Genomic DNA, 25265 nt, shown 5'->3' on the forward strand with positions numbered 1-25265 from the left:
CACTGATGCTATGGGCACCCCGTGGAGCTCCTAGGGCATCCTAGCTTTGTCCACAGAGCCAAGCCAGGCCAGTTCCTGATTTCAGTCCTCAGCCTGGGACACAGCACAAGGTAGGGCACAGGACAGACCCTCAGGTGCTCTCCCCTCAGGGCAGTTTCAAGATGACAAGGAGAAAGATCCAGGGCAGGTAGAGGAAGGCTCCAGCTGAAACTGGCAGTCCCCAACAGCAGAGCATCCTCCTTGGGACCTGGCAGACAGGAGCCCCTCCTCCAGCACCTGCCAGCGCTCTGACCGACCAGAGCAAGAGGCCTATTTCCTCCCCGGGCCTCTGCATAACTAGGGCACGTCCACAAGGTCACAGTTATTCATTTAAATTCCAGCCCTAAGCAGCAAGCAGATCCTGAGAAATGATCCTTTCTGAGGACAGGATGTCACTGGGACACTGCCACAGCCCCTTCTGATGGGACAGGGCACTGGAGGGGCAGGGGGAGAAGCAAGGTGGACCTCTTGGCCACAAGTCCTGGGTCTGTTTCCTGCCTCGTAGAACCTCCCACCATCCTTTCCTCCTCACCTCCAACTGACTTCCTGTCCACTTGGCAGAGGATTCTGGAACATGCTTAAAGCATGTTGAAGGTTGGGACAAACCTGATATTCCCCACCCCTGCCCCACAAGCAGCCAGGGGAGCCCTGTGACAAACCTCAATGGGCCCCAGTGCACAAGAGTGCACCTCATGGGATCCCTAGAATACAAACACATACACACAAGTGGCCTGGCCTTGGCAATGTCACCTGCACCCTCTGGGCTTCAGTATCCTCCTAATAAAAAAAAAAAGAAAAGAAAAAAGAGTTGCACATCCTTAAGCTGCCACATATCTCCTCTCCCTACTCACCGTGGCCACACTTTCTGTTCAACAAAGATATGTGAAGTTGTCCTAGGTGCCGTCCACCATGAGAGAGGAACACAAGCAGGACTGGTACCCAGGCCTGGCATCCAGCATTCTTAGTGAGAAGAGCCTTGGGGATGCACGGATCTGAGATCCTAGTCTCCCCACTAACACGAGGTCCTGGAGGCAAGTGCCAGGAAGTCCCAGAGGCAGGAATGCCTCCTGAGGGATATGTAATGGAGGAGCAGGTGTCAGAGCTGAGTTTGCCTGGCTTTGCCCCTCACCAAGGCTTCTTGTTGCTTTGATTCTTCAGCACCTCCTTCTCTGTGGATTTTCCCACATGGAAGACAAGTAGAATGTGCCTGCCCCTTTTCTGCAGGGCATCTGGGGCCTCCCTTTGTCCCCATCCCACTTCCTGTACACTGGGCCCCGTCTCCGCACACTAGGCACCGCTGCAGACTGCATTTTACACTAGGGTTACTTCCACCCAATCTCCTCAGCCTGTAAAATTCATCAATTAATCAATCAGCCCTTTATAGTCTTCCAGCGGCCTCTGGGTAAATAGTTACATTAGCTCATAAAATCCCCAATTTGTCTTCCTGAGGAGAAAAAAAGAAAAAAAATCGGAGAAGCACTCAAGTCTCCTTGCTTTGAGAGTCACAGCCCTGCTGGCTCCAGGCTGCCTGGCCAGAGGCTAAGCCAGGCTGCAGGCTGCCCACTGACCTCTGCCAGGGCTGGGTCTGCTTGGCAAACCTCCTGCCACATCCAGGGAAGCATCGGAACCAGTGAAGTGCTTCAGGTTCCAAAGTCCACAAAGAAGCAAGGGGATGGTGGGGTGAGAGGGTTGGCAATCTGCCTTAAACAGTTCAAGGGCAGAAGGAAGAGAGCAAGGTGTGGAATTCAACTGCATCCTCTGCTGCACCTGCTCCTTGGTAGCCCAAGGACTCAGCACATCGATGCATTTCCTCGGGCCTCCAGCTCATCAGCATTCACACGGGGCCTGGACTACACATCTCAAAGGGTGAGTACGAGCTTCAACGAGATGATGGCCTCAGAGTAAGAATGCTGCTGCTGTGTGGGATTCATTACAGTCACTGTCATCTGAGCGCCTCCACCCTCTGACCAGAAATAAGAAGACCTAGACACCTAGACATTCCACCCTGCTAATTCACCCAAGACCAACACAGTGCCTTTGTTTCAGTTAGGAAAAGGACTCTGTGGTTCAAGGCATTTCTCAGACGCAGGCCCAATAGGAGAAGTGCGGAAGCTGGAACCCAGCCCCCACTCCTCTCCTCAGTTAACAAACCCAACCTAAGTCATATTGCACAGCAGTAAGTGGTGATCCAGGTCACATCTCCTCTGTGAACCAAGTGGGGGCAGGTAAGCCAAAAAGCATGTTGGCAAGAACCTCAACTTGCTCCCTCACCTCTCGGCAAATATTCTCTTGGAGATCTTCCTGACCTCCCTCCACAAATTAGGGGCTTCTCTTTCATCCATAACTGGTTCAAGTCCCAGCAGATCTCCTTCCAAACCAGCTCCCTGTTAATGCAGTTGGGAAAGTAGAAGATGGCTCAAGTACTTGGGGCCCTGAACTCAAGTGGATGGATCTCCTGGCTTCCATCTGTTAGTTGACTCCTCAAATGCCACAATGGCCTTGCCTACCCCTGGAGTCAACTAACAGATGAAAGATTTCTCTCCATCTCTCCCTTTCTATTTTGCTTTCTATTTTGCTCCCTCTGTAACTCTTTTAAATACATAAATAAATTAGGGAATAAATTATAAAAACACCACTCATCCCCTGCTATTATATGTATGAAATATACATATTCCATATATGCTGGTATATATAGTCATATGTGTGTGTGTGTGAGTACACACACAAAATAAATGTATACAATGAACAGTTATATGGGTTTTAAAACATTAAGGCACCAAAATACAACTATTTTTTAAGCCTATCTTCCAGGAACTTTTAAATATCTGTGTGTGTGTGTGTGTGTGTGTGTGTCTCTGTGTGTCTCTGTGTGTCTCTTTGTGTGTCTGTGTGTGTGTGTCTCTGTGTTTGTCTGTCTGTGTCTGTGTGTGTATGTCTGTGTGTGTGTCTCTGTGTCTGTCTGTGTGTGTGTGTGTCTGTCTGTCTGTGTGTGTGTCTGTGTGTCTGTGTGTTTCAGTTCCCTGCTCGCCTCCGAGAATACAGCATTCATGAGAGTACACATTATTTTCTGTTTTGTCCCCAGTGCCTAGAATAATGTCTGGTACATAAATATTTTCGAGTGACTGACTGAGCTAAAATATTATTAAACAGAAAAAAAATGCATTGAGTATTCCTAGGAAACAGTTCTGAGCTTTGGTTCAAACATCAATTCTTTTCAGAGGGGGTGGCAGGGACAAAAAACAGATGAGATGCATTAGCTAGGGGTAACTGCCCTGCTCTCCCGTGCAGCATTCCGGTGAGAACAAAAGCAGAAGGATTCTAGTGGCTGTTTGGGAGAGTCAAGAACAACAAAGTGGGTGAGCACTGGATGCAGTGGTTATGAAGCTAGTTCATACACTTGCATTCTGTACTGTAGTTCTTGGATTAGAGACCCACCTTTGCTTCTGATCCTGGCTCCAGCTTGTATAAATCATGATTGCCCCAATATTTGGTTACCTCCCTGATACTGAAGTAGGACGTCCCGTTTGAGTCCTAAGCTCCTGGCTTTGGCCCTGCCCGGCCCCAGCTGTTACAGGTATTTGGGGAATGAACCAGCAAGCAGAATATCAGTCTATTCTCTCTTTCTCTCTTTCTCACTTTCTTTCTCTTTCTCTCTCTCTCTCTCCCCCTTTCCCCTTTCCTTTTAAATAAATTCATTTTTTAAAAAAAATTAAAGAGTAAAGGCTATATTTATTTGAAAAGAGGATTACTGGTACAGAAAATGCTACATTATCTCTCAGCAAAAATAAATAGCTAATGAATGGTCCCACTGGGAAACAATTACCAGATTTTCAGTCACAGAGAAATTTCCTGTGATGGGCCCTTTTGTTCCACTGGAGTGTGCACAAGTTTTACAATAAAAGGTCCTGAGTACGAGTCCCAGCGTTACCACTGACAAGCTCTGTCACATTAGGCAGAATTCCTTACACCTAATGTAGGAGCCTGAGTATCCTGCACCTTAAAATGGCTAGAACAATTCATACCTTGTACTGATGCTATAGGACTAAATGTCAAATGAACTAAATAAAAACAATGTAAAAATACTAAGATGACATCCCTATTTAGACTTAGCTATTCTTAAGTTAAACTTTTAGCCGGTTTAGAAGAGTCTCAGCAATTCGAAAGCTTCTGATACTTCTTGTCTATAAAAGGTTGCACTATACCATAGGATTGCATACCTATGTGTGCATACCTATATGCCTAACGTACATACACACACTTACAATTAGGCTCTGAATATTAATTCTGAAAAGAGAAACGCATAACATCAAAATAATTCTATTGTCAAAACCATTCACACTATTCTTTCTATTTGTTAATTTTCTAAAAAACAGTGAGCATGTATTACTTACATGGTAAATATTTCTAATTTCATTGTGAGAAAGAAAACACAATTATTAGAAGAAGAAAGAAACTTTTCACCCACATCACAGTTTCCATGCAAAGTACAATTCTGTAACCTCAAGAAGCCATAGAAAATATGAATTCAAAAATGCATATCTAATGCATATTAAAATGCATATTAAATGCATCTTTAAAATATTTTTGAAAACATGCTTTGATTCACCCCACAAATATTCAGCAGAAGGAAGCAATTACAGAAGTATGGGAATCACATTCCCCCGGTTTTAAAGCAGTTCTTCAGAACCCATACAAATCTGTCGATTCAAGGCATTTCTTCTTCAAAACCCACATCAGTGAAAATGCAAGATGCTTGGAGTTTTGACCCTGGGAAAAGTTCTCACTCAGAGTCAAACCATGCACCATCCAAAGAGAAAATGCCCACAGCAGCTATGCAAACACAAAGACTCACCTGGACCTTGACTGACATCTGTGGCAGCATTTCAAAGGGAGGGAATGGGAGGAGAGAGAGAGGGGGAGAAAAAGGAAGAACAGTGTTAGCAGCACACACACACACAATGCAGTGTGCTCTTGCATGATGATCACGCACATGCAAGCTCCCAAGGATGCTCAGCTTTGGAGCTCTCAGTTTTACCTTCACCCAAAACCATCCATGCAAGCTAAGGGGCCAAGCTCCCTTTCCACTGTGCATGTAGCAAGAAGAGTTTCACATCTGTCCGGAAAGACACCATCCTGGAATCAGATAAGGCTGTAAAGAGCCAAGCAAACTGGAATCCTGCAAGAATATTGGTTAAAATATTCTGGTTGATTTATACACACCAACACCTAAGCCAATACTCCTTTTCTGCAGATATCAAACACTGGATATGAGTTAAGCAAGGGTTCCCAGCAGAGGAAGAAATTAATAGGAAACCACACCCTGAGGAACAAAGAAAAAGAGGCATATGAATTAAGCATTATTGACCACATAGGACATAAGGGCACAAGATCACAAAACATTTGCAACTCCCTCCCCAGCATTTCCAGTGACCATTTATCATCACAGACAGCAATGCGTTTGCATGAGATCATGTGGGAATAGATTGTTCACCCTACAAGCTGACATTTTGCTTCCCCCTTTAATTTTTCTCCTTGCTTTTCACCCCATTGCTAATGACATGAATTGCCATCTGAAATCACTTTTGACAGTTACAAATAAACATCCAATCCTGGAAAGGTTGACATTTGAATTAAGCCAATGAACTTTCTAAAAATAAGCAGCAGTTCACTCCCATCATCTTCATGAACAACACAGTTTCGTCCTTCTACCCTCAAGTGTGAATCCTTCTGGAGTGAAATCTGACACCTCAAATCGAACACCAATATACACTGTGTACAGGGGAAAAAAATCAGAGGCCTCAACATCTCCATGCCCCTCATGACTATATGTATATAGTATCATATATGCAAACATACGAAGTATTGCACTATAACCCAGCAAATCGCATACTAAAAATGTTTTACAAAGAGTCCTGCAGGAGAAGCCAAACCAGGGACAACCCAAGGCATTGTTAAAACTTTTAGAAGGAACACTGGGCGGTTTCAGGAAACCATACCGCACCCAACAACTTTCAGTGACTCACTTTAGCATCACTGAATGCTGAATGTGAGATCCAGAGACATTAACAAACTGGCTTAATGCTTTTTGCAAGGAGGGAAAATGAAAGAGATGGAGAGTCATGCCCAAGCTCACACAGCTGGTTCAGGGAAACTAAAAATAGATTCTCCATCGCTTGATTCAATCTAGCTGGGTCCACCAACTGGACCAAATCCTAGGTCCCGGAAGAGTGTGTGGGACCCAAATCCAGTGCGCAGACTCAAGTGAGTACCTGGGGGGAATCTGCATTGCAAGAGCTCAGCCTTTCTCAACCCACGCCTGTATTCCTAGAAGTTGTGTCTGCCCAAAGAGACTTCTAGAGAGCGCTGAATCATTCCTCAGCCACACCTCCTTTCAAGTTTTCTGCTAAGTTAGATCTAAGGGTGGAGTAGCAAGAAGGAGGAAGAACAAAGGCGAAATTGAAGAGGTGGGAAGGGAAAACAAGCTGCATAAATAACTAAGTAGGGCCATTAACTGTGACGGATGGATCGCCCAGAATAGTGGTTGTTAAAGTACCTCTTAATTAAACGGGATTTCAAACTGTTTACACGTGGTGGAAGTTCTGTGGTAGCTATATCAACACGGTTCTTCATACAAACACATCCTGGCAGGTTCAAAGACCCAGGAATATAGGAGTCCTGAGAATCTCAAAGGTCCTGATACTCCATAGCTGCCCATTGGAGGACTGTAATTACAATTTTAACTTTGGAGACATATGTGTTTGAGTTCAGATCCCAAAGTAGGCTGTGGCCATGGGCCCATCACTGAACCTGTAAATCATTTTCCACAACTCTAACATGAAAGCAACAGCAGGGCCTCCCCCATGGGGTGTTAGGAGAATTAGATGAGATTAAATGCTTGTAAAGCACTTAACTGGGTACAAGGCAAACATTGCATAAATGTTGGCTGCTTTGATTGTTATCATTTTGAATCACCACAAACAGAAGTAACCCGAAAGCACTGGCCAGATGGCCCACTGGGAACACTGAGAGGCTGCGAGAACAAAGCCGGGGACTTGGCCTCCACTTGGCCACCTCTTAGCGTCAGCCCCTTATCCTTCACGTGCTTTCCTCCCTCGCCAATCCTCAGCACAAAGTGGGGACAGAGGGAGATACAGAGGCTTACAATAGGTTCTATTCTTATTTCTATTGTTTTCTTTCCATAAGTTTTAATGCACTTCAGTTCTCTCCATTCTTTTTGTCAAATTGATGCAACAGGGACAGATATCTGGTATAGTGATTAGCATGCCACTTTGGGGGCCAGTGGCGTGGCATAGCAAGTAAAGCTGCCACCTGCAATGCTGAAAATCCAATGGGAGTGATGGTTCAATTCCTGACTACTCCACTTATGATCAATTCCCTGCTGATGTGCCTGGGAAGGCAGAAGAGGCTGGCCCAAGTGCTTGGCTTCTAGCTTTGGACTAACCCATTTCCAGCTATTTAGTGAGCAAACCAGCACATGGAAGGTGTGTCTGTCTAACTCTACCTGTCAAATCTTTTTTTTTCCCCAATATCTTTTTAAAAGACATCACTTAGAATACCACTATCCCACATTGAAGAGCCCGGGTTTGAATCAGCCTTGATCCATCCTGAGTCCAGGTGCCTGCTAACACACACCCTTGGAGACAGCAGGTGGTAGCTCTGAGACTTGAGTCCCTAACATTCTGATGGGAGACAGTGGAGCTCTTGGTTTTCCATTGGCCCAGACCTGGATATTACAGGCATCTGGGGAGTAAAGCAACAGATGGAAGAGTTCTCTCATTCAAATACATAAAAGATTAATTTATTTTTAAAAAAGAAAGAAAAGAAAGGATAAAGGAGCAACACTACTATCAAGGCAAAACCCACTTAGGTGAGGATCAAGATGCAAGCCAGGACTCCTGGATGAGCACCAACCTGGTAACCATTTGGAGTGTTATTCCGACTACAGGAACACCGACTCAGTGTTGTCTGACCCCCTGGTCCAAGAAGCAACGAGTGACCTGAATTTGTTGTCTATATTCTGACAGAATGAAATGGCAAAGGGGGCTGGTAGACAGAACTTTGGCAGTATCCATCTGAGGCACTGTCTATCCAGCTTCCTTTCCCCTCCTCTGCTTGTAGCACCCTTCAGATGTCTTTTGGGGAAGGTTACTTCACCTCAGTGCACGTGGAGCAGTAGAGGTGCTTCCCATGGCCTCCTTAGCTCCCACGGTCGTCCCACCTCAGGCCAGGACATGGGATTGCTCAGTCCTCTGGACTCAGTACTGGCTCAGAACAGAAATGCAATCGAGATACAACCAACCAGAGTTTTCCCAGAGAATTTTACTAGAATCATCCAGAAATGGAGGGTTCTTTCTTCTGTGCCAGATCCCATCTTTGTCACCATAAGCAGCTAGTCCACTTCAGACAGGCTGACATGGGGAAAAAAAAACAATGTTTCTTCCTGTACTAAAGGAGATGACAACAGAATCCAACCCCACTCTGCTTCTCTATCCAACTGCATACATTGCAGTTTCTTCTTGGATGCAAATGGAGATCCTAACAGCATCTAGCTCAGCCACTGCTCTTCTTCCATCCACCCTTCAATGCCTAGCAACTGAGCAGCAGTTAAGGCCAGACACCGGGGAGAGAAGCAACAGGTGAGACAACACTCTTGATATTCAATGAGATACAAATCACAAAGACATTAAACACTGAGAAGGAATAACTGGCATGAAAAATGGGGAGGCAGGGTAGGTGGCAGTGTAGGTCGCCTTTTACAGCAGGTAGTGAACCAAGACCTCTCACAGGAAGCAGTGTCTGTATCGGCACCTGGAGGAGGTGAGGAACAGTCTTACATTCACCTGTTACACATGGCCAAGACGGTGTGGACAGAGAAACAGCAAATGCTCCTTGCAGGACCAGCTCTGACAGAGGACCAAGGACTGGCTCATACGACCCAGCACATGACCCTCTCCTATCACCTTTATTCTGTCACTTACACACACAGTTCTTGGCATATAACAGTAACAGGTACTCAAGAAAGAAGCAGAGGTTAAGAAAAAAAAAAAAAACTAACAAGTGTGATAGTGTGGTAGGCTAAGCTTCAGCCTGCAACACCAGCATCCCATATGTTGCTGGTTTGTGTCACAACTGCTCTACTTTCTAGGAAAACTGGAAAGTCCTTGGGCTCTGCACCAATGTGAACAATCAGTAAGAGCTCCTGACTTCAGATCAGCTCAGTTCTGGCCATTGCAGCCATTTGGGGAGTGAATCAGCAGACTGATGATGTCTCTCTCTCACTCGCTCTCTCTTTCAAAATAAAAAAATAAAGATAACAACATCTTTAAAAACCTGACAGAAACTAGCTGTAGCCCCATCTGTGGTTGCCTTCCTTACAAGGGTGCCATACTCCACCCAAAGGGAACAAAATGAATTTGAAACCTGCCTCCAAGCTTTACCTGTTCTCTTTAGCATCACAACCAAGCAACAGACAATTGGGGCATTCTCACGTCAGCTCAGTGGCCCTGCCCCCAACACATATATTCAATGATAACTTCAGGTGCGAGAACATATGCTCAGCAGTGCTATTTTCAAGTTCAAAGGGGGAAAAGAGAAGAGATTCTCCAGTTTCCCTTGGTGCCTTTGTAGACACTAGTTCAGCCCAGGCAGACTCCTATCTTTCAGACTCCATTCTTTCAGACTAAATTACCTCCAAAGGAAAACATACCAGAGTCTTCCCAGACCTCTACCCAACTGCCCCTCCCCACATCCCTGGAGCAGCCGTGGGGAGCATGGAGCAGACTGCACAGCCAGCCTCCTGGCAGCCAAGCCTTGGGGACGCCACCTGGCGAACTCTGCCTTGAGCCTGACCCATTTCGAGGAAAGAAAATAGAATATGGATTTAAATGCAGCAGCACTCTGGAAAGCTCCAGGCCCAGCAGTGTGAGAAAATAAAACAGCAGGAGGTAGCTGAGCAAGTGCTGGGAGGGTAAGGACGTCACTTTCCCCATATCAATCTTACCTGGCTGTCAACTGCCTTTTCTTGGGCAATTTGCTACCAGTTTGATCTATTTCAAAAAACCCATATATAAAAGGGGTATTCAAAAAGTTCACGGAAAATGCATATTAGGGAAAAAAATATGCATGCATTGAAATTGAGTTGCAGCCACATCAGCTTCTCTTTTCATTACATTTTTGCATGAGCTTTTTGAAGCATTCTTAGGATACACACACATGCATGTCGGTTGGTACATGTTATTTTTGTGAGCAGCCTCGGGATCCAATTCTCCATTTCCCTTCCTTTCCCCTTCCCCCACCAATGCACACATTCCAGGCTGAAGGATAGCACCAAGTGCAGGCAGGGGGAGTTCTGGGAATGACCGCCTCAGACATGGGGAGGCAGCAAGACAAGTCAGAAACGTCTGTGGCTATGTCCCAGCTCAGCCTACCTTGCTGCGGGACCACAGAAAGGGTTTGGGGTTGGGTTTTAGAGTAATACTCTTGCCCTCTTACGTAAAAAGCCAACAGAACCACCAGTGAACATGGACATAGGGCATTGGACGTGCTAGGCACTATCTGGAACAGCCATCTCAACCAATTACAAGGAAGCAAAGGACGCAATAAGGCTTAGGCAGCAGGTCCAACCACACAATTCATTGAGCTGGAGCCTGAACACTGGCAATGTGGCTATGGACTCTGTGTCAATGGCCATGCTGGCAGCACCACCCCAATCTGAAGATGAATGGAAAGATGAAGCAGGCTCGGAGTAAAGTTGGTCATTACAAAGCTCACGTTTAGTGAGTGCTTGCTGTGTATGGGATGTCATACCACATGGTTCACATGCATAGTCTTATTTAATCCCCACAACAACCCTACAGGTGGGATTGTTATTCATCCCATTTTACAGATGATGAAACTAAGACCTCAAGAGGATGCTCTGATAATCAACATACTGTAGACTTAGAAGCATGTCAGAAAAACAGATAGCTGTGTTTCTGAAGCAAACAGCAAGCCCAATTAATCCCACTTAGTTACAAAGTGGGGCTAAAAAGATGGGACTTCGCACAGAATGAGAAAGATATGTCACATAGGCAGAGGAAAGAACTCAAAAGAAGTGTGACCACAGGTCTGAAGAGCAGTGCCTGTCCTGGAATCCCATCTTGTCCCTTTCCAACCAAATTCTAGCTTAGTAACTGAGAAGTCCACAGAGCCATATGGAAGCCCCACACCTTACCGCTGAGCACAGATGATGCACTCCAGTATCCAGGATGCCTTGTACAATTGCCCCAAACCTACATGGCCCTCTTTGCAGGAGGTGGCATTGTGGACTTCAGGTACAGAGGAGAGGCTGGCGTCCAGCCTCAGTGTGTATTCCTGCCCTCAGGGTCGCACTTTTACCAAGGACTACACTGGCCCCTAACATCAGAGGAAGTAAGAAAGCAATAGCCTGCACCTCTCAGCACCCTCCTCTCCTGTCCCCAAGTATCAGGAGCACAGTTACCCTTCTTCCCCAGACACAGCAACTATTGCTTTAGTGATAGAGAGATGCTGGCAGGCAGCAAGGAGGCTGGGTCTCCTGCATTCTAGGGCTCTGCTACTTGGCTGGGCCGTACCGACACAGGAGGAGGGCCCTCCAAAAAAGGCCAATTCTGTTAGCTTTGTCCCAGGCTGCAGAGCCCATTTATCTGCCTTTGCAGCGGACTGAGCCCCCAAACTCTGGCGCTATTTGCTATTGTCCCTTCATGTTAAGAAATGCAGATTGTAAGACTTTGCAGGAGGTGGCATTATGGGTAACAGTCAGCCCAGGATGGGCCCAAGAAGAAAAACATGAAAAAGCACGGACGGCCCCTCCGTGGGCCAGGCCTCTGTTAAGGAGCTCTCATATACTTAGAGTGGCTTTGACTTACCATCACCTACCACTGGAAAGAAAGGCCAAGCCAACAGTCTACTTGTTACAACCAGTGCAAATGGCTTTTTGCAAATGTTGGATGTGTGGGCAGTTTTGAGTATTAGGCACAGGGGGGAGGAAGTCTGGTCTTTGAATCTAGGCTTTGACACTTGCTATCAAAAAGTAATTTGGGCATTTCCTTGGTTTCACAATTACTCTTCTGCCACATAGAAAGAATGGCAGCAAAGTCAGTTCTGCTAGAAGCATCCACTTATTCCTAAAAACACTTTGCTATGCAAAAATTACATTGTCAAAACCCCAGGCTTTATAGGGAAAAAAATGAAGTTGCCACAAAATACCTGCAAACTTTATTCATGACACACAATAAAAGATGGAAGCCAGTTTCATACATGTTAAAGTCAAGAAACATTAAGTGCTATAATCATTTTGGTACTTTAAAAAGAACTTCAAATTTCCTTATGGGGAAGGTAGATTACCTGGGCCTGGACCGAGCACTGTTTTGAGATAGGGTGTGGGGGAGAATCACCACACTCCTGGTAACAGGGGTGTGTGCTATGTGTTCCTACGTAGCTTCATTCAGCTGGCTCTAGATATCTGCCTTCACCTCATATTTCATATGGACAAAATCATGCATAATCAAAAGCCGAATTATTATGCTCAAACTGTTCCCTAATATGTCAATCACATTAGAACAAATTTGCATTTTCAAAACAAGTCTTAGAACGGACTGTCCTGAGTTTTTATGACTTTTAGGACGATCAAGTGCGATGATCCATAGAGAGCATCCAGCACAACGCCAGGCACATGGGGAACATTCAGCACATACCTAGAGAAGCAATTAACATCTCTGCTGGCCATTGACGCATCCTTGGAAACCGAGGGTGCCAAGCTGAGCTTCTGCAGACAGGTTTAAACCTTGCAAGTAAATATCCAACTAGGTAATGGTTTCCAGCCTTAGGCCAGAAGGCTGGCACCTGCAATAGTCTCCCATCCCATGCACAGGTTGAGCACTGCCTGGGACAGGGTTTATATGCCAACTATCCCAGGTAAGGAAATGGATGCCATCATCTTCAAATTGCAGCATGAACCACCAGAAAGACACAAACACATACCTGCATTCCAGAGAACACCAGAAAAATCCAGACAGACCTAAACAGGAGGACATCACATCTTCTGGTAGGGCAGAGAGGACAGCACCATGGGAGGAGAAAGAAGCCCCTTAACACCTGTATTAGAATCATACTAGACATAGGCCTCTTTGGTCTCCCACCTCCTGCTGGCAGTGCACAGGCCTAGATGCGGCTCCCCAAGTCACCAAATTCTAGCTTCTCCTCACATGGGATGTTGGGGCATGTCAACCGAGTTCTGACTTGCCCATGGTAAAATGAGGCAATGGTTTCACTTGGTAGGATTCATGTAAGAGTTGTAATGGGATCATATATACGAAACACTGAGCTAGGTGTTTGGGACAGCAGAAGCACTCATTCATGTTAGCAAACCTAATTATTAGAATCATCTGCGATGACCTGTCCTCTTAAGAATTGCTTGTTCTGTGGAAAGGCTAACTGCTTGGAGTTTACGTTAACGGAAGAATGTTATGAGAGAAGTAGTGTGAACAGATGTGAGGATTGCCAACTCTGAAATCGGGTTCAATGGTGTTTTGCAAGAAGAGAGATATTGTAGCTCCTCTGTAGGGGGTGTTTAGAGCACAGGAAAAAAATACCTGAGTGTGGAGTCAGAATCCCTGAGTCTCAGGGATTTTCCCCTCAATTTTTAGAAATTGTGGCAAAATGTATATAACATAAAAATCACTGTCTCAACCACTTTTAAGTACAGTTCAGCAGCACTCAAGGCATAATTTTTTTTTTTTTTTTGCCACAATCACCTCCTCCTATCAGCAGAACTCCTTTTATCTTGCAAAACTGGAAACCCTGTCCCGCTAAACAACTCCCTTTTCCTCCCAATCCAACCCCTGGTTCTGGATCACTCTGGCACCTGATGTCAATGGGATCATGCAACAGTTAGTCCTTATGTGACTGGCTTACCTTATTTCACAGACCATAGTGCCTTTCAGGTCCATTCATGCTGTGGCATGCATGGTTACAGCTGGATAATATTGCATTGTGGCTGTATACCACATTTTGCCTACAGAGGCCCTGGTTTTGAGGCCCCACACCTTCCAGTCTCAGCCTAGCCGTGTGACTTCCAAGGATTTACTGGACCTCTCAGAATCTCACTTTCCATATTCCTAACTAGTAGGAATAAAAACACCAATTGCATGACCAGGTGGCTATGAGGTTAAAACGAGATCAGCGTGGCCGTGCCTTGTACACAACCAAGCTCTATTCTGTTCTATTCACTCCAGAAGCATGAACCGAGTGGCAATTCCCTGTGAGCCATTTTGTGAGGTCCTGATATTAAAAAGAGGATTAAGCAGATCCCTATCCACATGGCATCATTGGAGAAATATTTAAGGTATAATCTAAGACTCCAGCAGGGGTCTTTATCCAGGGAATCCTTGCCAGGTCCTGAAGGCCTCCTCTGTGCTTTGTGATAGAAACTTTACAAAGTTTGTGGAAAACAAACAACAAAAAAATTAGAGGATGTTAATTTGTATAAAATACATTGCACCCAGTACAAGTGTCTGCAGTTTGGAAGCCTGCTGGTGCCAGGACTTGGCAAGTCTTTTGAGCGCTTGTCCAGGATGCGAGGGAAGGAGAAACTGGGAGCAGTGTATGGAAGGATGGATCTATGATCTGCTGATAGGAGCCCCAACAGGGCCTGAAGGCACAAGGGCTGAGATGAGCGTTGTGGGCCAAGAGGGTGTCAGGGTGGGGATGAGCTGCACACACAACCCTTCAGCATCCTCAGCAAGTTTTAATGCAAAAAAAAAAAATCCTTGCATAGTTTTTTTCATATTATGCATTTTCCATAAAACTCTTGAAGACTGCTTGTGCATCAGAGGATATTACTTTCCTATTCCGCTGATGTCTACTGTATCCTCACATGACAAGGACAAGTTCATATCAGGGAAGTTTATATCCCCAAGTTCATCCTACTTGCCAATAGTAGCCAGGATTTGAATTCAGATTTATCTGAATCCAAGGACATTTATTTTCTTCAAAAAGAATCACCCTTCTTCTTTAACATTTTTTTCCCCTTACCAGTCCAATCACTCAAAACTACCAGCATTCAGAACATGGAGCAAATCTCAGAAGACCGGTGTGGATTTGCCAAAGTCAGTGGGAAATGTGTGGAAAGAGCTGGTAGTAATTCAGGATAATAAAATGGCATGCACAGGATAATAAAATGGGCCAGAGACAGGATTGTGTTGGGGCAATGCCTCCAAACTGAATTAACAAAGAAACCATTTCCAGCAAGACATCAGCAGGTGTTCCTTCCCCACCATGCTCAGCCCCCTGGGAAAATTCTGTGTAAATAAAGACTGATGTAAAATATGGTAACCAAGTATTTTAAGACTTTCAACTCCCTTGCCTCTACTGAGATCCATTGGAAAACCTAAGAGGGGATGCCATCTGAAGGAATATGAGGGCATGAGGAACTTGAAGACATTCATGGAAAATTAAGTTTATGTCGGGGCAAAAAGAAATTGAAATTCATGCATACAAGTGGTCTTCATAAAAGCTCATGAAAATGCAATTATGAAAAAACTGCATGGATTTCAAGACCATCTGCACCAAAATAAACTTACCTTTTAATCTCATTTTCCATGGACTTTTAGAAGTGTCCTGACAAATGTGTTTAGACAATAAGACACTTTCCCAATTCCAAAAAAACACCCACTCACATCTCAGAGGACACAGTCCCAGAAGGGCTGACTTTGAAGTTCTGACCCACTGAGAAGGTGCATCGCTTACCATGAGTCTCTGTGTCCAGCTCAGTATAAAGCAGCTGGCATTTACTGACCATTACTGTGTGCCAGATAGCCACGGGCACTGGGGACACAGTCACTGCCCCATGTACACTGGGCAGAGAGAGTGTAAGTGGGACAGGAAGGACATACATAACCCTCTACTCTCACACTTCACTCTGATGAGTGGGGTGGAGGTCGGGTTGACAGTATTTTATGGACAAACGTTAAAGTGGGGCCCAAAGACAGACAGCAACAGCTAAGTGGGAGGAAAAAAAAAAACTGTGGGACAGAATTTCATCCCAGCTTATTAGTCAGGTTGTTACTGAGACTGCAGAGTAAAGAAAGCTTTGGGTGCAAATGCCAACTTTGCTATTCATTATGTAATAATTGGACAAGGTCTCTGCAAAAATGGGGATCACTGTATGTATTTCAGGGTTCTCAGAAGGATGGAAAGAGACCAAGGCACATGAAATGTCTAACTACCTGTCTGGTACCATGGTCAGCACACACGGCTTTCTTTGTGTGCTGGGGTAAGGCGAGACACTGGTCACTTCTGGGCTACTGTGCTAAGAGTGTGCAGCTGAACGTGGGTTTGATACAAAGACTGATTGGCAGGGTCTGCCAGGACATGGGAAGGGAGCCATCACACACTGGTTCAGTCAGCTTGGAGCTTTCAGCTGAATGCTTCCCAAAAGACATCTGCCCTGAAATAAAATTTACAGGGACCAAGGAGACCCAGGAAACAGAAAGAAAGCAAACCCCAACAGAAGGTTCTCTTACTTCCAAGTGCTTGCAGACAACCAATTCTCTTACATTTCTTTTTGTTTTGTTGTATTTATTTGAAAGGCAAAGTTGCACAGAGTGAGAGAGGTACAAACACAAAAACACAAAAAGACACAGAGTGTGTCAGAGACGTTCATTTACTGGTTCTCTACTTCCAAGGGCTGCAGTGGTCACAACAGCTGTTGCTGGGCCAGGCCAAAGCAGGGACCTTCTTCAGGATCTCCCACACGGATGGAGGGACCCAAGCACTTGGGTCGTTTTTGGGTTTTTTTTTTTTAATCGGTTTGTTTGTTTTGCTCCTTTCTCAGTTGCATTAATAGGGAGTTGGATTGGAGATGAAGTTTTCAGATCTCAAACCAGCACCAGTATGGGATGCCAGCATTGCAGGGAGTGGCATAACCAACTATGCCACAGTGCCAACCCCATCCTTTTTTCTAAGGTTTTTTTTGTTTTTGTTTTTGTTTTTGTTAAATAAGCATGGCTTGCTGGGACCATTTCTCACTGGGATGCTCTGGACCTAAAATGATCATTGGGTCTGAGAGCATGCATGTAGCCTACTAGGTAATGACAGCCCTACTCACAAAGTCTTAGTAAGATTCAGCAGACCCTTGCAGAGGGAGCTTGGAAAGCCAAAGAGACATGTTATTTTGAGGAGTCACAGAGAAGGAATAAGGACAGGGGACAGTCTGAAAAGCAACTACACATTTTACCTATCAATAAAACACTGATAAGGCAACCATTAGAATTCATCATTATTTTTAATTGCTATCTTCTAGACTATGATCATTAAAGAATGTAAAATAAAAATCAGGGTGCTTACACAATTACATGAAAGAGAGAAAGGCAGAAAATTTCAAAGGTGGCAGAGTCTTAAGATGTCAAATAGGTCCTTCCCTTCCACACTAAAGGTCCATTCTGTTGATTTATGTATTACCTGCCTGTTACCCACCATCCTGGGGACTGAGCCCGATACCGGAGTGAGGGCATTTGGACAAGACAGATACAGGTCTCCTAGGGCTACAGCTTCAGGTCTAGCTGGGGAGATGGGCCACAAAATGTCAGTGAGTTGTACAGCACGCATCTGAGACATGAGAGGAAACAGATGCAAGAGAGGGGATTTAACATGGCCACCCAGCTGGCCACTGAAGACAGAATTCAGGTCACTGCATTCCACCTCAATGCCTTCCTACACCACACGTAGTGTCCAGCACGGAGCACACAGTGATGGCAACTTAGGAAGAAAAACAAGTGTGTATCTGGAGAAGAACAGGGGCAAGAACTCGGAGATACAGTTGTGTTCCTGGACACTTGCCTGTGCATGTTAGCAGCGAAACAGGGTTTTAGGTGTCCCGTGAAAGGGTCCAAAATACCAAAATCAAGACAACGAGGAGGGAGAGTTCCCCCAAACACATGAGGAAGGAGCAGAGTGCTTGATCTCACACACAGCCAATGAGCTCTCATCTATCTGCTCTATTTTGCTTTGGAATTAATCGAACAAATCCCTTGATAAATCTGAGGCTGTTATTAGACAACACTAATGTCTCCCCTAGATAATCCAGGCAAATACATACGGAGGGGTGGGGGTGGGTGTCTCAGGAGCTGGAAAACGGACTTTTACACTCACACAAGTGTGCGCGGGCACACACACACACACAGGCAGGGCTCCCAGCCCCCAGCCCCAGATGATTCTTCCCAGCAGCACCATGGGCATCTGCCGGGATTGCTCCAGGCGGGAAGGATGAACCAAGGATCCGAGGACGAGGCCTGGATTCCCTCCTCTGCCCAGCTCAACCACTGACCTCCTTTTCCACAAGAGGGTTTTTTTTTTCCTCCTTCCTTCCTTTCTGGTCCTGCTTGTTTGTAAAATCAAGCCACCCCAGCCAACATGCAGCTTAAGGCAGGCCTAGCTAGCAAGCAGGGAAAAGCTGAGGGGCTCGGAGCTGCGGCCCCAGCTGCCGTTTCGTAGGGAGCCTGGGTCAGGGGAAATTTTGTTACTCAGGGGAGGGGTTGGTGAAGAGGAAGACACAGTGTCAAGATCAGCCCGATTTTACAGTCCCACTCTTCCCTTTCCTGAACAAGAGGAGCTAAGTATCCAGAAGAGCTCTTTGGCTACCCTTCCTTATGACCTTTATTAGATTTCTTAATCCTTCTTCTACTACTAATCCTTAATATGTCAAGGGATATTTTTACCCTGATGTTTTGATCCCCTCAAGTATGTCTTGGAGCTGCTGAAAAACTAGCACAAAGGGAATGGACCTTCATGGTAGGCAGAGGATACAGTTCTTCAAATTGCAAAGATTGACCTGGAAAAAAATTGACCTGTCGGTGGGGGAAAGACACAAAATAGAACTGCCAGCAATGAAAGATGCACTTGGTAAAATTTGGCATTGACCAAAAAAAAAAAAAAAAAAAAAAAAATCCTGAAGGAAGAAAGAATCAAACAACCTTGACAAAATTTAGGCCTGCAAATTTGATGTGAGCAACTTGAATGTGGTAGAAATAATAGCCACAAAAGAACATTCACAATGAAAGGAGCTATATGGCTAAAACGTGACAGGTACACAAAAACAACTGATTGAATGGATCAAATCTCATTATTGAATGCACATGAAACAGAATCGATCCTGTTAAATACAATTCTGTAAAAAATTTTTTTAAAATGAATTGGAAAAATAAGGAATGGTTTAACCATGCTGAAGAAAAAATGGATTGGGAATTACTTGAACATTGTATTATTGGATGTTGAAAAAGAATCCCTTGATAAAAACATCCTAGTCTTTATCTAATTCTGCCTACACCAACAGTTAAAGGTCTCAGGGTCCAAGCTGTGCCTTCAAAACGTTTTGATAGGGACCAGCATTGTGGCATAGCCAGTGAAGCTGCTACCTTTAGCACCAGCATCCCTGTTAATTAACTCCTTGTTAGCAACTGGAAAAGCAGTGGAGGACAGCCCAAGCGCCAGCACCCCTGAACACACATGGAAGACCTGGAAGAAGCTTCCGGCTCCTGTTTTCAACTTGGCCCTGTCCTGATTGAGGAATCGAAGAAAGAATAAAATACAAACATTTGTGCTTGCTTTGGCGGCACATATACAAACACTGGAACAAAAATACAAGTGTTTTACTCATGCGAGCAATATAACATGGGAACTGCTATCGCAGAGACAAATGGTTTTCAGATTAATAGATTATGTTCACCAGTTACATATCTAAAGCAATAAGGTGCAATTTGCAAGCAAGCATGTGCTATGTTTTTATTTTACCTAGAAAGAACTAAACCTAAAAGCTGGCCCTTTATATCAGTGTGTTTTCTTGAAAAGAAAAGGTATTTGACACCCCTAAAGTAAGAGGACAACATCTCACAATTTAAAAAAAAAATGAATGTCATATTACAGAAAACATACAGAATGCTGATTATTTCTCTTGTTCTGGACAATGGTAAAATGTCACTCTAGCCTTTTGTGTGTCTTTGTACTCCAGGGTTGAGGATAACTGAGCAGTCTGACAGTACCTAAGTCTCCCACTTCACAGAATGGGGATACAGGGTAAAGCTACTACAGGGTCTGGAACACAGCAAGTGTCCATGAAGCCAACCAAAGCCTTAGGAAATATGGGTCCCTTAGAATCAAGCAGAATCCCAGCCTCTCCTCAAATGAGGCTTCCTTAGTGGGGTCTGGAACAACAGCCAGAGAACACAGGCTGATCAGGGCAACAGGCTGTGCCTCTTCATGTACCAAGACAACACCCGGAGGCAGTGGGAGGACCAGAGAAGGCAAGACTGAGTGCCGGAGTGTGGGCAAGAAAGGGCAGCTATTTGAAAACGTTCAGGCTCATCTCCAGGTGGTGGGTGGGAGTCACGCTGCGAGGCTATTTGAGGAACGAGCTCCTTTAAGCTGGGGGCAAATGACACTCACAGAGGGTTCCTAGCCCTGGCAGCCTTTCATCCTCACCTGCTCCACAAGAAAGCCTCCTTCAGAGACAGCCTGCCCTCCAGGGTCTGAGCTCTGATGGAGATGAGCAGGGCATAGCCACTCACCAGTCAAGATCAGATGTCATCATCACAGACAGCCACACTCTCCCCAAACCTCCATCCCCCTGCTCACCTTTCCACCCATGTGTTCCTCTGTCCCTCCTTCCTAGTCATCATTACCGATCAACCACAGTCCAAAAAAAAAAAAAAAGCAAAGGTGAAAGGCACAGTTCCTGTCCACAGTATTGTAAGTCAGCCTTGTCCCTAAGCCAAGCAAGTGCCAATAGCACAGATTCTCTACTCTATGGCTGTCTCCCTTTCCATCTTTACATCCACTTTCTCTGAGAAGCTTTTCTGCTCACCCATGTTCTCATTGCAGCTCTCCTCATCCTGTTCTTTCCATCGAAGGCACGCATCACTAATAAGCATTTATTTTCATTCTATTTGAAAGAGAGACAGGTATGTTTTGTTTGATGGTTTGCTCTCCAAATACCTGCAACAGTAGGAGCTGAGCCAGGCTGAAACGGAGCGTAGAACCCAAGCCAGGACCCAAATACTTGAAGCATCATCTGCTGTACTCCAGGATGTGCAGTAGTAGGAAGCGCAGTCAGAAGTGGAACTGAGATTAGAATAAAGGCACTCTACTGTGGAATGCGGGTATCCCAAGCAGCATCTTAGCTACTGGGTCAAATGCCCACCCTGGCACTCATCACTATTAATTACAACTTTTGTCCCCACAGTGATATTTTTCACTCATGTGTCACAGACAGAGCTGCTTCTGTCCCCATTGATCATGTCTGGGAATTAAGGTTGGGAAATCATTCAATTCTCCTTAGCCACATATTTTCATGTGGTACGAGGGATAGACACCAGGCTAAAAGTTCTAATCCTGGGTTCTAGTCCCATTCCCTTACCTACTTGCTACTTGACCGCTTCAATGTCAATCACCTTTCTCTCTTGATCACAGTTTCATAAAAGGATAGACTGTGACTCTCATGGGCAATAATGGTAATAAAATGTATGTACTGTGTGAATACATAAATTGAATCAGTATTTATTTTACGATTTAAAACAATGGCAGATTTCCACCAGGGCCTGACAAAAGCCTCTTGCATCGTGGGACCATGCTGACAACATGTCAACAGCAAAATTACTCAAGGGCCATGGGTTTAAAAGATGGAGAGAATACAGGATTTTTTGCCCAAGCAATCTGTGATACCAAGACCATTTCAATTAGGGTTCATGGGAATAAATGAGCTGCTAAGATTTAAAAAAATACAAAGTCCAGGCCAATTTGTATGTTTCTCTTTGCAGAACTTGTGTCTGAATCATGATTAGGGCAAGGCGTAATCGGTCATGTGCATGAAAGGGGGAAGATGAGGAGACCTCAGAAGAATGGGCAATCTCCTTTCACCCTGAAGATACACCAACTGGAGTAGCCAAAAAAAAAATTTTGGCATCATCAATGGTTACAAAATCAGCATTCAGTAACAGGATGGATAGGGCATGGCAGAGAGGGGAGCGTCCATTCCACTTCCAATCTCCAGGGTTCCTTACTTAAGCAGAGGGATTGCTTCCTCTCACCAACCCGAGTTTCCTCATCTAGGAAGCCAGGAAAACCAACTAGCTGCTTGATGAGAGAAGTTGGCAGAACCAAAGCCAGTCATAGCTGAATATATCTACTTCAGGCTTTGGCAGGTAGTGAGCACTTCATGAGAATGAGCCCTCGTTATTATCAAACCAGTCAATCCAAATTAAAATGCCTCAGTGGGGTCTGCTCAGGCATATGACTAGATATGGCCCCGATGCCAGAGTCACTCCAAATCCCAACTTTCCTGGCTCAGAGAAACCCCTACTGAACCACGCATCTCCTCTCAGAGCATCAGCCACTTGATAATCAAACAGCAGGAAATCTGCTTGTCTGACTCACCACTCTTACTCCTGGTGCCTCTCCTGACACATAGTAGCCCTGCAATAACCACTGCTTGCCATGGGTTGGGGGTGGCCAAAGGTCCCTTTCAGGTTTCCTCATTGGACTTCATAAGGAGAGTCTGTATGAGCTCACATGCCGACGTAGGCTCCCTTCCCTGGTTCCCATCACAGGCCAGCTGGGTCCCTAACACCTCAATTTCTTTTGCTTTGAGAAGTGTTGGAAGGCATTTCCCTCTCCTCCCTAGGCTCCCCATTCTGACTTACGCTGGGTAAGCAACTTCAGATTGCTGAACAGCAATACACAACACAGCTGGGGGAAAAATTCCTGTGTCCTGAGATTCCTGGAAAACTGTGATGCACAGCAAGCATTCAGAGCCCAGGCACAGCTCCCACCCCCAGCCCTAGAGAGCTGGAGAATGCAGCAAGACAGCAGGCAGGCTGTCCCAGCACTCCAGCCCTGTGCAAAGAGAGAGAAAATGTAAGTGAATTCATCGCCAGCGCTGACACTCCTAGCTGAGCTGCGGCTTCCAGCATCTCTGATGTGTGGGGTATCTTGGTTCAGAAGCTTACAGAGATCAGAGCTAGAGGAATCTCACCCCTGCCCCACCATCCCAGAACAAGGTGATTTTGAAATGTGCTTGTGTCCGTACCCTCAAGAATTCAGGGTATGACCCCAAGAAAAACTTAGCCAAGGCAATTCATGCTTAACTCACAGAGCCTCAAAGAAATACAAGGTTCCAAGCAGAATGCTAATTTGCTGATCTTGGGCAAGTCACTTCATTGCTCTGGATTTGTTTCTTTCATGTCTTTGAGTCCTTGGTGCCCAGAGGATCCTGATGTTTTAAAAGCCTGACACACATGTGTAAAACTTCCAAACTCTCAGTTTCAACATCTGTATATGAAACTTAGATTTCCATTTTTGTCCAAGTGTTCTCCAATGGGAAAATGCTTCTAGAACTGGAGAAGAAATGCCAACATGGATAGTTTTTAAAACTAGATCTACATTCAAACGCATGTCCCCCAAATCAACCAAGCTATACCCTTCAGGCTACAGGGACCACTTATGAGTATACATTCAAGTCCCAGTTGCCCTGCTTCCACTCCAGATCCCTGCTAATGTACTTGGGAAGGTACCTGGAAGAGGCCAAAGTGCTTGGGTCCTTCCATTCACATGGGAGACTCAAAAGGAGTTCCAGGCTACTGGCTTTGACCTGGCCCAGTGTGTCACTATAGTCATTTGGGAAGTGAATCAGCAGAGGAAAACCAATCTCTCTTTCACCTCCTCACCAATTCTGCTCTGCATATATATTTTATTTAAAAAAAAACCTTTAAAAAACAAAGAATACTCTGCTATGGGTCTGACATAATGGCTCAGTAGCTAAATTCATCTTGCTAGTACTGGGATTTCATATGGGTGCTGATTCGTGTCCCACCTGCTCCATTTCCCTTCCAGCTCCCTGCTTACAGTATGGGAAAGCAGTGCAGGATGACCCAAGGCTTTGGGACCTTAAACTTTTATGGGAGACTTGGAAGAAGTTCCTGGCTCTGGCTTTGGATCAGCTCCAACCATTGCTGTCATCTAAGCAATGAACCAGTGGATAGATTTTTCTGTCTCTCCTTTTCTCTATAAATCTGTCTTTCCAATAAAACTAAATAAATCTTTGCCAAAAAAAGTTATTTTATTCACCCATGACAATTTTTTAAATATTTACTTTGTTTTTGAGAAAAGGAAAGATAGCAAGAGATCTTCCATCTTCTGGTTCACTCTCCAACAGGTGGCAATGGCTGGGACTTTTTCAAGATCTCTCACATGGGCACAGGGGCACAAGGACTGGAGTCGTGCTCTGCTGCTTTCCCAAGCCATAAGCAGGGAGCTAGATCAAAAGTGGAGCAACTGGGACACAAACTAGCACTGCAGGTGGAGATCTAGCCTATTATGCCACAGCACTAGACTCTATTTATGAAGAAATTTTAAGAACTTCCCTTTATTGCTAATTTCCTTTAGCACCTCTGGCAACCTCCTATGATCTATCTTAGAAATTCCTTTTCTTTTATGATCCTAAACATTACGCTTCTCAAATGGCCTGTGTTGAAGTTTTTTCCTCTCGATTTTGCTCTGTTCCTAGGCAAGCTCATTCATGCCTAAGCCTTTCTCCCATTGCAACAAAATCCCTAACATCTATACCCAGCCCACCTCTACTGTCAGATATTTGGGCCCTCAGGCCTCTGTATGTCTAGCTCCAGAATTCCTGGATAAAAGGTGGGATATTGTCAAGCCAGTATTTTTTGCCCTTTTCTCAGCTTCATTCGAAACCTGTGTAAGACCCTCCCTCACTCTTCTCATTACTCTCTCAGTCTAGCCACATTAATCCCAGCAAATGTTGGAAGCAGCATCCTGATGTTTCAAGGAGCTTCCCCGAATGTGCTCTTCTCCCATCCTACTAATCAAACTTTCCAAGGACTTTCCTCTGTGAAATTCCCCTGAATCTCTTCCGTTTAAGCACACATACTACCCCCAAGGGTGTGAGCCGCTCCTGTAAGAGGCTCTATACCCACTCCATCCACTGTGCGACAACTCTGGCGTGGGCTGAATCCATTTGCCAGATGGGCTTCCAGACTAAATCTCTAAGTCCTCCAGGGCAGGGACCACATTGGTGCATAACAAACATTTACTAGGTGAATAACAGATGGACGCACTTGTTCTAATAAACAGGTGGCCTATTCTAATAATGCACAACAATTATACATCAAGGACTGCTT

At 45.0% G+C, this 25265-nt stretch overlaps 1 protein-coding gene across 4 annotated transcripts in view; it reads right to left on the reverse strand.

The window, feature by feature from the left end:
* The window catches only part of NRXN3 (neurexin 3), a 1255286-nt gene that overhangs the window by 1216714 nt on the left and 13307 nt on the right, over positions 1-25265 (reverse strand). For all 4 annotated transcript variants that reach the window (XM_040975217.1, XM_040975215.1, XM_040975219.1 and 1 more), the window contains exon 2: positions 4892-4909. In XM_040975217.1, coding sequence (XP_040831151.1) covers positions 4892-4909 — 18 coding nt within the window. The remainder of the gene's footprint in view (positions 1-4891; positions 4910-25265) is intronic.

Source organism: Ochotona curzoniae, unplaced genomic scaffold (genome assembly GCF_017591425.1).
Source record: "Ochotona curzoniae isolate NIBS_2020 unplaced genomic scaffold, NIBS_Ocur_1.0 contig_2688, whole genome shotgun sequence".
Taxonomy (NCBI): domain Eukaryota; kingdom Metazoa; phylum Chordata; class Mammalia; order Lagomorpha; family Ochotonidae; genus Ochotona; species Ochotona curzoniae.